General features: G+C 44.4%; 1 protein-coding gene across 14 annotated transcripts in view; it reads left to right on the top strand.

The window, feature by feature from the left end:
• The window catches only part of BCOR (BCL6 corepressor), a 120,526-nt gene extending 107,967 nt beyond the window's left edge, over positions 1 to 12,559 (top strand). For 13 of the 14 annotated variants that reach the window (XM_081567480.1, XM_081567489.1, XM_081567477.1 and 10 more), the window contains 5 exons: positions 3,275 to 3,441; positions 4,552 to 4,697; positions 5,097 to 5,204; positions 5,398 to 5,554; positions 6,644 to 7,809. In XM_081567480.1, the coding sequence (XP_081423606.1) occupies positions 3,275 to 3,441; positions 4,552 to 4,697; positions 5,097 to 5,204; positions 5,398 to 5,554; positions 6,644 to 6,935 (870 nt within the window). In that variant the 3' untranslated portion in view covers positions 6,936 to 7,809. Of the gene's footprint in view, positions 1 to 3,274; positions 3,442 to 4,551; positions 4,698 to 5,096; positions 5,205 to 5,397; positions 5,555 to 6,643; positions 7,810 to 9,726; positions 9,880 to 12,315 lie in introns of those variants that run through there. The other variant, XM_081567475.1, reaches the window with a different exon arrangement.
• Positions 12,560 to 13,730: the final 1,171 nt, after the last annotated feature.

Raw genomic sequence — 13,730 nt, forward strand, 5'->3', positions numbered from 1 at the left:
GTGGTTTTCCCAAGAGCAGAGAACAGCAGCACCTAGGAGGACAGAGTGGCTGTTGCACATAGTGCTAAGCTAGGCCCCACATGCCAAGTGTTTGCTCAGTACTAGTTGTGGTTGAGAACATACACTCTTGGGATGTGGGGTAGGGTAGGGAGCCTACTTGGCATCATTTCCACCAGTCTCCCTTTGGGACCCTTGTTGGTCCTCTAAGAAAGTTTCCATTTTGGTTTGGTGGCTCTGAGGCCTGGACCAATGGGCACTTGATCCATACTTTGTTTAGCCTACCTGGCCTTCGATTGCACAGGAGGCCATGGGAATGTTTATGGTCAAACGGTTTTCTTTAAATGTACATTTCCACACGTAGATTATACCCTGATTATCACCAGTTTTGATACTGATTATTGTGACTTGTAGATGAATGCTTTCAACTTTTTTATCCAACTTTCTAGGATTTCTCTAGGCAGAATTTTAAATGTTGGGATGATGGCCCAGTTGGGAGATTTGACAGTTTAAACCTTTTAACATTGAAGGATAGTTTACTTAACCAAATAAGGGTGTGCTTTGAATGCACTTGGGGAAGGTTTTCCTGAAGTTTTGTCTTCACCATTCATTGTTGGTGATTTTCTGCTTATACTATGTGCAGTAAAAAGGCGATCTGAGCTTTATGTCATAATGATCTGGTTCTGGAAGTTTAGAAACACGCTCTGGCTTCAGATCTGCTTTCAATAGATCACTTGCGTGGCCAGAGACCTCAAACCTTTCCCTCTCCAGAAAAAGGCTTCTGCCTCTTTGGCTAAAATGCCAACGTGCAACCCCATGCGTGTGCGTTTAGTGGTAATGGTTAAATTTTCTATGAATTGAATAAATCATGTTTTTAAAAAAGTTAATGAGGCATTTAATTAATTAACAACGTCAGGTTTATGGCCTTTATGGTTACATTTTGCGGTTAATGGCGTTCAGCTTATAGCCGCTTAACAGAGAGTTGTCCAACAAAAACAGTTCGATTTTGTTTGGAGATGGGTGGGCTGCCCTACAAACACTCCCATTTCTAGCAGAGAAAATAAACCAAGAGATGTGTTGGGCAGACAGACTTGCCTGACCTCGTCACCTTTCTCTCTGTTGGTAACAGCGGTTGCCATCCGTTTAGAGACCAACTCCCTCCCAGCTAGGAGACTGTGGTTAGCCCACTGACCCCAATAGAGATGGCCTGTGGGATGCTCATCATGGCTAGATTGCATCCCTTGGGCGTTTTGAATCTTGCCAGCCAACCAGCTACCAAAGACTTGAATTATAGGTCTAGTACTTCATGTTAATTGAACTTGGGGTTTAATTTCTCTGGGCCTCGATTTCTCTTCAGTGTTCAATGAGGATGGTACTACCTTCCTTTCCTGACATCTCCTGGGTTCCCGTGGGATGACAGAAGACGTCCTTATCTGGGGCAGTGAGAAGCACTGTGTAAATAGAAGCATCAACACGGTTGAGTTAGGTCAGACCGGGCCATGGGGCTCCTGCCTTTGCTGATGTCCTCCAGGAACAGAGATTTGACTTACCCGTCAGCTTTGATGGCCTTTCATTTCTAGGTCCCCTTGAATCGGCCCTGGTAGCAATGAAGGTTTCCAGGTGAAGGCCATGATTGTCAGAGCAAATAAATCCCGGGTTGGTAGGACCCAGGCAGGCCGCCAGGACCTGGGGTAAACTGATCTGTACACAACAGTTGGTGGCATTCAGACCTGATCTGGAGTCACGTGATGGGCCCTCTCCCTGACTGAGGCACACAGCTCCATTAGCTTGTGGCCATCCGCTTGAGTCTGGCTACTGAGGGCCTGCTAAGGGAGCAGCAGCTTCATGCAGTATCCTGGATACCAAGGCTCAGGATAGGTGGCCCGGGAGCCCAGAGGACTGTGGGCTTTCTGGTAGGTTGGGATCTGAACAAAGAAACACCTTCATGGGCATGCCTTTTCCCTTCCTCCCCTTGTTTTGGAAGGAAGCTGCCACACTGACCTCACCAATGGCCAGATTTACCAGCATGTCCTATTAGGTTCATGGACTAAGCACATGGAACTTGCAAGTTCACTCACAAGTGAGCGGTCACCTTTGATTGGCATGTCCTCCAAAGGTCATAAAAGGTTTTACATAACCCATCTCACGTCTACGAGTGGCTAGAATGGACCCTGTTGTAGGTTACACAGATGAGTTAGTTAAGAGTTGTCGCAAGGAGGCCTGCTCTGACCCTGTCTGGTCCCCCTTTACCAAGTCGACTGTGCGTTGGGCTGCCTGCACACTCTGCCTACCCCTGGCTCTCAGAACCTGACAGCTCTCTGCTGGGCATGACTTGGAAGAAGACAAGTATAATGTGTTTTCTGGTGGCAAATGCTTTCGATGTGTTTGAAAACTTTCTTAATCAAGGTAATAAAACATTGAATAAATTACCACTCTGCTAACTGGGAGCGGTTCATATTAATATTTTAACACGCCAAAGAAGTAAGATTAATAACAGTGATTCTAACGCATAGTCTTGACACAGAACACCTTCGGGGAACGGGGAATGGTAGACTTGTTTTATTTGCTTCTTGAAATGTGTAGGTTGCAGGGTAGGGTGAGGCAGAGTAGAGGGTGGGGTTATTTGGAGCATTTTGTGTCATTCCTTGAGGATGGATAGAGAAAGCTTCTGTTTGATTCTGTTGAACATACAAATAGCATTTGAGGCCTAGGTTCTGATTTGGGGTCTTCACTGGGGGCGTGAGGATATAGCTGACCTGGGTGTCTGTCCCTCCTTCTCTAACCTTAGAGGTGTTCTTCAGCGGATTTCAGCTCTCTTTAAGTATCAGTCATCAATGCTTAAACCTGTGTTGTCAACTGTTGCCACCAAAGGAACAGACCAGTCAAGGGAGAATGATCTATACTTGGCCTTGTGTCATCTAAGATGTTATCAGCTGTGGCACCTTTGTATGGGCCATACCAGCCCCTGGGCTGAGGGGTTTCATGGCTGTCTGAATACATCTTCTCAGCAGCCCTATGGAAGCTTGGGAGAAGTTCAAGGGCAGCTTACCTGGGGCCAGGCCACTGGGGCAGCAGAGCCCTAAACAATGCTACCTGCATCTCCAAGCCCTTCCCACACGCTTTTGCCCCCTCACCAATATGCCCACCGCACTTCAGTGGGCTGTTAGATCCAAGGATGTATGCCTTTGAAAGTGGGCACTGCCAAGCTATGGAAAGGCCACCCTTGGAAGGTTCACGGTGTGGTAGTCTGATAGCATCCCCTACCTTCCTCCCACAGGAAGTAGTCTTGTACTGCTTGGAGAATAAGATTTGTGATGTGAACCATCGAGACAACGCGGGTTACTGTGCCCTGCATGAAGCTTGTGCAAGGGGATGGCTCAATATTGTACGACACCTCCTTGAATATGGCGCTGATGTCAACTGCAGTGCCCAGGATGGGACCAGGTGAGTGGTGGGGAACCCCAGGAGGAAAGATGGCGTGTGAGCACCATGTAAGCACACTGGTGGAATCAAACATCTTTCTGGGAAATTTACATAGAACTTGAAAACTTAGTGATGCTCTCATGGACAGAAATCCTCGAAATTGTTGAGCCTGCATGGATAATGAGGGGTGTTGCCTTTTACAACCCTGGACTCTTTACCAGCATCTGTTCAATCACTGTATTTAAAGTACACGTACATTGAAAGTCCCTGGAGTACAGACAGGGCCAGCAGCCAGTGGCTTTTGAGGATCTGCCATGGTCACCCACACCCCCGGCCCCCACTCTGTCCTTGACCTTGGTTTATTGGCCAGAGGCTCAGGTCTGAGTCAGCCAAAGCATCTTCTGGTTTGTGCCTGGGATGCTACCAGGAGGCGGGGCACTAGGGCTTTCCTGACAGTCATAAAATGAGCAAAACTGAAATGTATTTGGTGGTTCATGGTTTCCAAAAAGCATTCTTTCCAGATGGGACTGTGGGCCGTGTTCCCAATCCCAGTAGACACAGGAAGGACTCTGTATCCTCCTGAGAACTCACCCTGCCTGCCGACTGCTTCTGAGCCAGAGGGTTGATCATTGATCTCCAGGTTGGTTTCAGGAGAGGTTCTACTTTGCCCCTGGTTTCTATTAGAAATGGCAATCTTTGTTTTTTTTTTTTCTTTAAATGGTATAAACAGTTGCTTGTCATGTTGGCTTCCATGATGTTGGAATTTTTTCCCCCCATAAGTTATCTTCCTACAGTCTAACTATTTAAGTTCATTGGGAAAGTTTTCATCATGGCCTGAGTTCCTCCTTAGGCTAAGTGGATTAAGAGAGATTTGCATTCGAGAATTAGGTCTGAGATAGTCTCTTCATCAGTCCTATAAGGGGTTAAGTGTAGAAATAATAATAGAGTGATTCATCATTTGACAGTGGGCCAGTCACAGTGCCTCAGTTTGGCCATGTGGAACGGCAGTGACTGTACACTCCCCTCCTTGGTGAAACAACAGCTTGACCACACACACTCCATTTTGCCTTTGTGTCGTTAGAGGCAAACATCATGTCCACAGGTATAATCAATCCCCCGCGCCTCTCCTAGGCCTCTCCACGATGCCGTCGAGAATGATCATTTGGAAATTGTCCGCTTGCTCCTCTCCTATGGTGCTGACCCCACCCTGGCCACGTACTCAGGTAGAACCATCATGAAAATGACCCACAGCGAACTTATGGAAAAGTTCTTAACAGGTATGACAGAGATCACGAAATGGTCTGGTTCAGGCATCTAGATGGGCCAGGTTCCCCCCACCCCCACCCCACCTCATTTACTCTAAATTACACTTACTGGGAAAGTTGGCATAACATTAGTCTGTCAGACAGATACATACTTGAGTGTTGCATGGGATGGCTGGAAAATTCTGAGCTGGCCAGGCCTAGCTTTTGTTTGGCAGGCAGGGGCAGTGAGGCGGACTGTCACTTGGGAAGGCGGGTAGATGCATATGCAGCTTTTAGTTAGATACCTGGAGGCGTGTGCAGAGGGACTTGTCTGGAGATAACCTGCCAGCCCCAGCTTGAGATTCTCCTGACCTCCACCAGCATTTGCCTCTCAACAGCAGGTGTTAACCTTGTTTCCCTCTCTCTTTCCAGATTATTTAAACGACCTACAGGGTCGTGATGATGATGACAGCAGCAGCAATAGCAATAGCAACAGCCACAGCGGTAGCTCCTGGGAGTTCTATGGCAGCTCTGTGTGTGGTGAGCAGCCTTGTTCGTTTCAGTGGGGCGAGGAGGATGTGCATGAGTTACAGAACTTTTCTCTAGTGTGGATGAAGGCTTGGGGCAGGTGCCATGAGCAGGGCTGACGTGGGAAAGACTTCCTGTTTGGAGAACAGCTGGAATCTTGCTCTGGCTTAACCAATCCCTCTCTCTCTCGTTTGCCCTCCCTTAGAACCGGATGATGAAAGTGGTTATGACATTTTAGCAAACCCCCCTGGACCAGAGGACGAGGACGATGATGACGACACCTGTAGCGATGTGTTCGAATTCGAATTCTCAGATAGCCCCCTCTTGCCGTGTTATAATGTCCAAGTGTCCGTCGCTCAAGGGTGAGCATCCCCGGCGTGAGGTTGAGAAGCAGCAGATGAGGGTCGAGGGGTAGGGGGTGAGTGGATTCCTCACCAAGTGTCCACCAGCTTCACATACTGCAGTAGAACTTGGGCAGGAAAGGGGGGGGTGGGGTGGGGATCCCAGCAAACCGCCGTCATCGGAATACACCCTAGAGCCCCCCACAAAGGACGACTGTAGGGGCCTTCCAAGGCACACAGGGTCCACTGGATGACACTGATATAACTTCTCCTTGTGTAAGATTAGGGAAAGCCGTATGTGGCACCTGGAATCTTCTGCGTCCCCGGACTGGGTCAGATCGAGTCTTGCCCCCATTGGTCAGGCCACTGTGCCACTGTACCCAGTCCTCCCGGGTGAACACGTCAGGAGACCTTGCTCTGCTGTGTGTTGACCCCTTGCTTAAGGAGTAGCATCCTCCTTGGAATGTGAGCCTGGGAATGTGTCTGTCCTCGTGGTGACGGTCTCTTAGGAATAGAGCTCATGAAGCATGGCAAGGGACAGCAGGGAAGGATTGTACCTCCTTCCTTCAAGAAAGCCTCACTCGCAGCAACACTGAGGGGGCAGGTTGGAGGTATGGGAAAGGAAAGACAGGCAACCTTATCTGTTTCTCATGCTCTCTCCATGAGGGTCGGAAGAGAGGAGAGATCACAGAGTTGTTTGCCATCTGCCTTGGGTTCACAAACAGACTAGTTTTCCCTCGTGACTAGAAGGGGGGGGGGGACTCACTTGGACAAGGTGACCTGAGTTGTGGCTGGAGCCGAGGGACCAAGCCTTTGCCTGGGATGTGTCCATCAGTTCCAGAGGTGCCAGGGCGGCCTGTGACGAGGCTCATTCATGGGTGCTGCTCCCACTTAGGTCTAAATTGGCTGATCTGTTCTAGATGGTCTCTTAATACATGCAGATGGGTCCAGAGTTCCCTGCTAGAAGTAGATCTTAGTGAGAAGTGGAGTGAGCAAAGTAATCAAAGCAGAAGAAACTGACCCTTGTTAGCGCCAGGAGACAGGTAGTTCATAGTTGGGAGAGCTTTTAATTTTGCCAGAAACTCAAACCACTGTCTTTCTCTGGTGCAGGCCTCGGAACTGGCTATTGCTTTCAGATGTGCTCAAGAAACTGAAAATGTCCTCCCGCATATTCCGCTGCAATTTCCCAAACGTGGAAATTGTCACCATTGCAGAGGCTGAGTTCTACCGGCAAGTGTCAGCAAGCCTCTTATTCTCTTGCTCCAAAGACCTAGAAGCCTTTAACCCTGAAAGCAAGGAGCTCTTAGATCTGGTGGAGTTCACGAACGAGCTTCAGACTCTGCTGGGCTCATCCATGGAGTGGCTCCACCCCAGCGACATGGGCTCAGACGACTGCTGGTGAGCTCGCCAGGGCCCGCCATGTACAGTGTGTCATAGTGTTTATCCTTGTGCATATGTGTCATAATACGACTATTTCTGTAAAGAAGGGACACTATTACATATGAAAATATCTCTTCTTTATATAAGAGACATGACTCCAGTCGGAAGGACTCAGAAATGCATTTTTTTTTCTTTTTAAACTTTTAAGTCAGTTTTTATGAAGTTGTTAAAAATGTTTCTTTACTTTTCAGTGCACACATGCTTTGGGATATGTTTGTTTTTACTCGGAACATTTGTTTCTTTTCTTTTTTAAGGAGAAAAAAAAAACAAGGAAAAGGAGCTCCACACTTTGACTTAATTTCATGTAAAGCTCCCATGACAGAGGCCGTAACTGTTGAGAGTGTGGTCAGAACCGTGTGGTTGGTTTGGGGGGTTGAATTCGGGGAAGGCGCTTGGCAATGTTGTAACTTTATGTTTTGTTTACAGTGTACCTGCTCGGGCCAGGTCAATGCTATTGGAGTTGATCCAGTAGTATGTAATGTAAATTCAAACCATATCCACACACAACAACTAATTGTATGAAACTTTTGTATCCTAATTTAAAAGCTGTGAAATTAGTTTTCACGCATCAAACCGGATTGTTTATATGTTTAAACATTTTATGCTCTTATTTAAAGAAGACTTTGAGCTATTTTTTTCTGTACCCTGTAAAATATTGAAAACTAACATAATATGTTGAGGTTGCTTGAAATTGTACATAAAACTAAAATTTTCTGAAGTGTGTGTTTATGTATGAAACCTGTGTTTTAACTTTGTAAGTAAATTCTCTGCCTTTGTATTTATATTTTACAAAAATTTTCTTAAAAGGCAATAAACCTGTTGAGGAAAGGAGAAAATTGAAGTACTTTGTGTCCTTATGTATTTTCCTAAAACATTACTGTTGTCAGTTTTTTTTTTTAAGTGTTGTTGATGATCAGTACCCTATAGATAACTTTAGGCCAGTTTATAGTCTCTATGAACTGAAACAGACTAGAAGATTTCAGGGAAGTCTCTTTCAGTGAGACTCAGAAGACAATTTGAAGTTCTATCCCAGCTGCTCAATTCATAGACATATATTGTGATGGTTCTCAGATCCTTCTGTACCTAGTCTATGGTGGCCTAGAAAACTTTTACACTGCCTTTGACCTTGGTGGACTACAGAAGCTTCATCATAGCTAACCCTTTATCTTTAGGAGTATTTTTTCAGAAACAGTACTTTTATTATGTCACTTTTCTCTCCAGACCTCATGTTTTTCTGTTACGTTTTAGCATCAAGTCCAAACTTGCTTGCCCCAATAGTCAAGGCTTGTAGTTATGACCACTCTGCTATTCTCCTGCTCTTACTTCTTACAGCAGTATCTCTGTTGGGTACTATCAGTTGGCACTCAGTTTCCATCCTGCATGTTTTAATTCATTTCTTCATTGCAGAGGCTAGAAACCTGAATATTACTAGACTCCCTTGCAGCTAGAATTCTAAATCGTGGGTAGGTTTGGAAGGCAGAATGAGGGAGAGGTGTCTTCCTGCTTTACAGGCTGCTGATAAGGTTAAGGAGACATGCTGGACAGTTGGAGTGACTCAATCAGCCTTTCAACAGTGGGTCTTTAGCTTTGTGAGTAATGAGATGCAGTAGTGCTGGATGACAACCTCAACAGACTGTTCTTAAATCCAGTGGTTCTGGTGTAGTCCTTGACACGTTCCTCCAGCCCTCCCAAAGATTCCTTGTACCAACTCCGTTTGTGATCAGAATGCTCTTAGTGGTTTTCAGTCTTATAGTGAACTCTGAGAACACCTAGGCAGAGACGATGGAAGGGGCCATGGAGATGATGTACTTGAGTGGGGTCTTAAAGTATGGGGAGGAAGGGGTCCTGCAAGCTCTGTGACCTGGCAGGTGGGGAAAGAGTCATTTGTGGGAACAGAGAAATCCAGTACTGTCAGATGTGAGATGAGAGCCCATTGTTCAGTTGCTCAGTCATGTCCGACTCTTCGACTCCATGGACTGCAGCACACCAGGCTTCCTTGTCCATCACCAATTCCCAGAGCTTACTCAAAGTCATGTCCATTGTGTCAGTGATGCCATCCAACCATCTCATCCTCTGTTGCCCCCTTCTCCTCCTCCTCCCACCTTCAATGTTTCCCAGCATCAGGGTCTTTTCCAGTGAGTTGGTTCTTCGTATCAGGAGTCTATTGTTGGTAAGTACCAAATGAAGTTTGGAATATATCCTGAAGACAAGGAAATCAGAGAACGGTGTTCTCAATTTTTCCACTTTATTTATTAGTTTTAAAAATATATATTTTTAAATTTATTTTTGGCTATGCTGGGTCTTGCTGCGTGGGCTTTCTCTAGATGCAACAAGCAGGGGCCACTTTTTGCAGTGTGTGGGCTTCTTACTTCGGTGCCTCTCGTTGCAGAGCATGGGCTCTACAGCATGCGGGCTTCAGTAGTTGTGGCGTGTGGGCTCAGTATTCTCGGCTCCTGAGCTCTAGAGCATAGGCTCAATAGTTGTGGCGCACAGGCATGTGGGGTCTACCCGGCCCAGGGATCAAACCCATGTCTTCTGCATTGGCCAGTGGATTCTTAACCACTTAGCCACCAAGGGAGCCCTATTATTTATTTATTTTTTTAATCATAAAAAAATACACTTTGTTTTTAAAAAAAGAATCTCAACATTTCAGAAATAGAGGTTCTTGTCATCCCAAACCAACCCTTTCTCCCATTCCCCACCGGAAAAGTTAAAACCAGTGTTAACAGTTTTGCTGAACTTTTGTTTTTTAGGATGTCATCTCAGACAGCAGGTGGGAATGGTCACACAAAAACCGAAACAGACCTGGAGAAATGATTGAAATGAAAGAGCTCTGATGAGCCTGAAGTACAGGCAACGAGGGGCCCCCAAGAGCCCAAATTAAAGCAAAGAAGAACAACTCCAAGGTATTTAGCTCTTTGTATTTGCATTTGGGCTGGAGTTAAAGGGCGGACTGGCTTCCAACTGAGGTTCTCTCCTGGATGAAGGTCATTCTTCCCATTGGCTCAGTCGTAAAGAATCCACCTGCTAATGCAGGAGACACAGATTTGATCCCTGGGTCGGGAAGATCCCCTAGAGAAGGAAACACACTCCAGTATTCTTACCTGGAAAATCTCATGGACTGAGGGGCCCAGTCCATGGGGTCGCAGAAGAATCAGACACAATTTAGTGACTAAACAACTCCCAAACTGTGAATGCTAAATACCTTTTCCCACTAAAGAGAATTGAGGGTCCTTTGAGAAATGGTTGATTGCAGTGAGAGTTGGCAGGGTGTATGGACATACACACAATATAAGCTGGTGGGGCTGTGTCAGAGAGATTCAGTAGCCAACTTGGAGAAGCCCCTATAAATACAGGCCACTTTTAAGCATCAATGAGGATAACTGCAACAAATACAGAGTAGTTCCCCTCCATCCTACCCCCAGTCTGCAGTTTCACTTTCTGTGGTTTCAGTCACCCATGGTCAACCTTGATTCAAAAATATTAAATGGAAAATCCCAGAAACAATTCATAAGTTCTAAATTGTACACTGTCCTGAGTAGCATGATAAAATTTTGCTCAGTCCTGCCCAGGACATATCCCTTTGTCCAACTTTTCCACACTGTATATGCTACCTGCCCTTTTGTCACTTAGTAGCCAACTGGGTCATCAAATCTCTAATTTCAGGCCATCCACTGAGGGGACCTGGAATGTATCCCTCATTGATTAGGGGAGAGTACTGTACATATTAAATATGTTCAAATGCATGAGTTCATAATGATATATAAAACAACAAACTCATTGATCTCTTTGGAGGAATGTTAGGGAAAACCTCATTATTTCAAAACTGGCAAATAACGGGGAAAAAATTAAGCATTTCTCTGCCTTTCCTCCATGAAATTACAGCCAATATAAGGTGTTACCATTTTACAGCCCTTAATGAAATAGTAGATCTAGGCAATGACCAGTCATAAATGCCAACATTACCAAAAATAGAAAGAAAACACAAAAAGGAACAACCAGGCATTTTGAGCCTCCTGATAAGCAAACACTTGGCCTCCTATGAAGTAGTCTTACCAAAAAACTGAACCTGAAAGGGATGAGCCTCCAGAGCAGCATTGCCCAATAGAAACAATGTGAGTCAAATGTATAATTTAGAGTATTCTAGTAGCTACATTTTTTTAGAGGTGTTTTGGGTTGTTACTTCTTTTTTATGGAGGTTTTTTTTGGCCGGGTGCTGCACCACTTGCAGGCTCTCAGTTCCCCAACCAGGGATTGAATCCAGGACTTTGGCAGTGAAAACATGAGTCCTAACCACTGGACAGCCAGGGAATTCCCTAGCAGGTACATTTTTAAAAGTGGGAAAAAAAATAAATGAAATTAATTTTTATATTTTAACTCAATGTATCCAAAGTATTACCATTTCAATGTGTTACCAATATAAAAAATTTTTTTAAAGGTGTAACCTCTCGACTGGCATTTTTTTATTTATTACTTTTGGCTGTGCTGGGTCTTAATTGCCACGTGGACTTTTCTCTAGTTGCAGCGAGTTGGGGGCTACTCTCTTAATTGTGGTGCAGGAGCTTCTCATTGCAGTGGCTTCTTTTGTTGCCAAGCACAGGCTCTAGGGCATGCAGGCTTCAGTAGTTACAGCACGTGGGCTCAGTAGTTGCAGTTCCCAGGCTCTAGAGCACAGGCTCAGTAGTTGTGGCGCATGGGCTTAGTTTTTTCACAACATGTGGGATATTCCTGGATCAGGAATGGAAACCATGTCTCCTGCATTAGCAGGTGGATTCTTTACCACTGAGCCACCAAGGAAGCCCATAAAAATCATTATTAATGAGATACTTTACTTTTGTTTTTTTCTACTAAAACTTTTTTTAAAATCAAATATATATTTTATTGGATTATCTAATGTATATCAATTTGGACTGGCCACATTTCAAGTGCTCAGTAGCTACTTGTGGCAAGGGGCTACCATACTGGACAGTGTTTAGATTTATTCTGTAATTTACCAGAAGTAAAAGTGTCAGGCGAGTGTACGCTCCTCCGTTCTGTCTCATCACAACAAAGATTTGGAGTGACGAAAGGGACAAAAGAACATGTTAGGACAGTATGTGTATGCATTCAAGCAAAAGCCAGATTGAAGCTCTATAAGGCACATGATTTGGTTTCTTCAAGTTGTAAGTGGGAAAAAAAAAACAGGTGGAGTGGGAGCCATAGACTAACAGGAGACTTAAGAAAAATACTGAAATTGTAAAATAAGGATCTTAGACTCTGAACAAACTAAAACTAAGAAATATTTGTGAAAACCAGAGAAATAGGAACACCAAGCTTTATTTATTTATTTATTTTTTTGGTAGAGACCTTATCTTTTAACAATACATGCTGAAATATTGATGGATGAAATGGCAGGATCTTTTGCATCAAAATCATCCAGGAGGTGGGGGAAGGAGGAGGTAAGTATAGACAAAACAAGCCTGATCATCAGTTGATAACTGAAGCGGATGGTGGATACATGGAGGTTTATTTGCACTACTCTCTCTACTTTGGGGTATACTTGAAATTTTCCACAATAAAAGTTTTGTTGTTGTTGTTTCTAATGAATATCAATACTTGTCTTTCTGAGTTGTGAGGATTAAATGAGAGCACCAAGCACAGTGCCCAACAGGTAGTAGGCACTAGGTAAATGCTTAGATTCCCCTTTCTAAAAAGTTGTATACTTTCATATGGATTTCCAGTCCAGGTTCCATGCATGAGACAGGGGCTGGTGCACTGGGATGACCCAGAGGGATGGGATGGGATGGGGAGGGAGGTGGGAGGGGGGTTCAGGATGGGGAACACATGTACACCTGTGGCGGATTCATGTCAGTGTATGGCAGAAACCACCACAATATTGTAAAGTAATTAGCCTCCAACTAAAATAAATAAATTTATTAAAAAGATAAAATGTTGTATACTTAAAAAAAAGACCCTGAAGTGATCCTGTCTCATCGTTCTTGCCTGGAGAATCCCAGGGATGGCGGAGCCTGGTGGGCTGCCGTCTACGGGGTCACACAGAGTCAGACACGACTGAAGCGACTTAGCAGCAGCAGCAGCATCACATACAGTTTGTAAATTCTTGCAGATAGATTTGTTTTCCTTCCTTATCTCTACTGTCTGGTGATGACTTCTTCACTGGAAAACTGTCTGAAAGAGAAATTACAGCAAACTAGTTCTCAATGACAAAAGCTCAGTCAGGAATGGGGCAAGACACTGTGTACGCCTGTTATATAGTTTTTAATGTTTTAAATATTCAAAAAACAAAAATAGATGAATAAGGATAAGTGCTGAATTTGAATATAAACAGGAACAAATGAAACTTTGTATCGCATTGACAATATATACCACACAGAGAAAAGAATTAGCTCAAGTCAGTTTTAAACAGTACACAGAGTGTACATCTGTAGTGGAATATATTCTCAGGACAAAAATAACTACAAAGATATCATGAAATTTACTTAGCAGATCTCTTGTAGTGATACTTGTATTGATATTGTATTTTATTGAAAGTATTTTATAATTTTATACACATTATAAGATAGAACAAATGATAAATATGTTGGTAATGTCATGACCTCTGTGTGAGAAGGGAGATATGAATATGGAATGTGCAGAAGGGAGAAAGAACCTTGCGGTGTTGGGTTTGAATTGTCAACTCTCTATTTAAACAAATACAACTTGGACTTCCAAGCTCCGTCTGCCCATTAAAAGGGCCTCCAAAACATTGATACCCCAG

The sequence above is a fragment of the Giraffa tippelskirchi genome, chromosome X (genome assembly GCF_054371585.1).
Source record: "Giraffa tippelskirchi isolate mGirTip1 chromosome X, T2T-mGirTip1v1.2.pri, whole genome shotgun sequence".
NCBI lineage: Eukaryota > Metazoa > Chordata > Mammalia > Artiodactyla > Giraffidae > Giraffa > Giraffa tippelskirchi.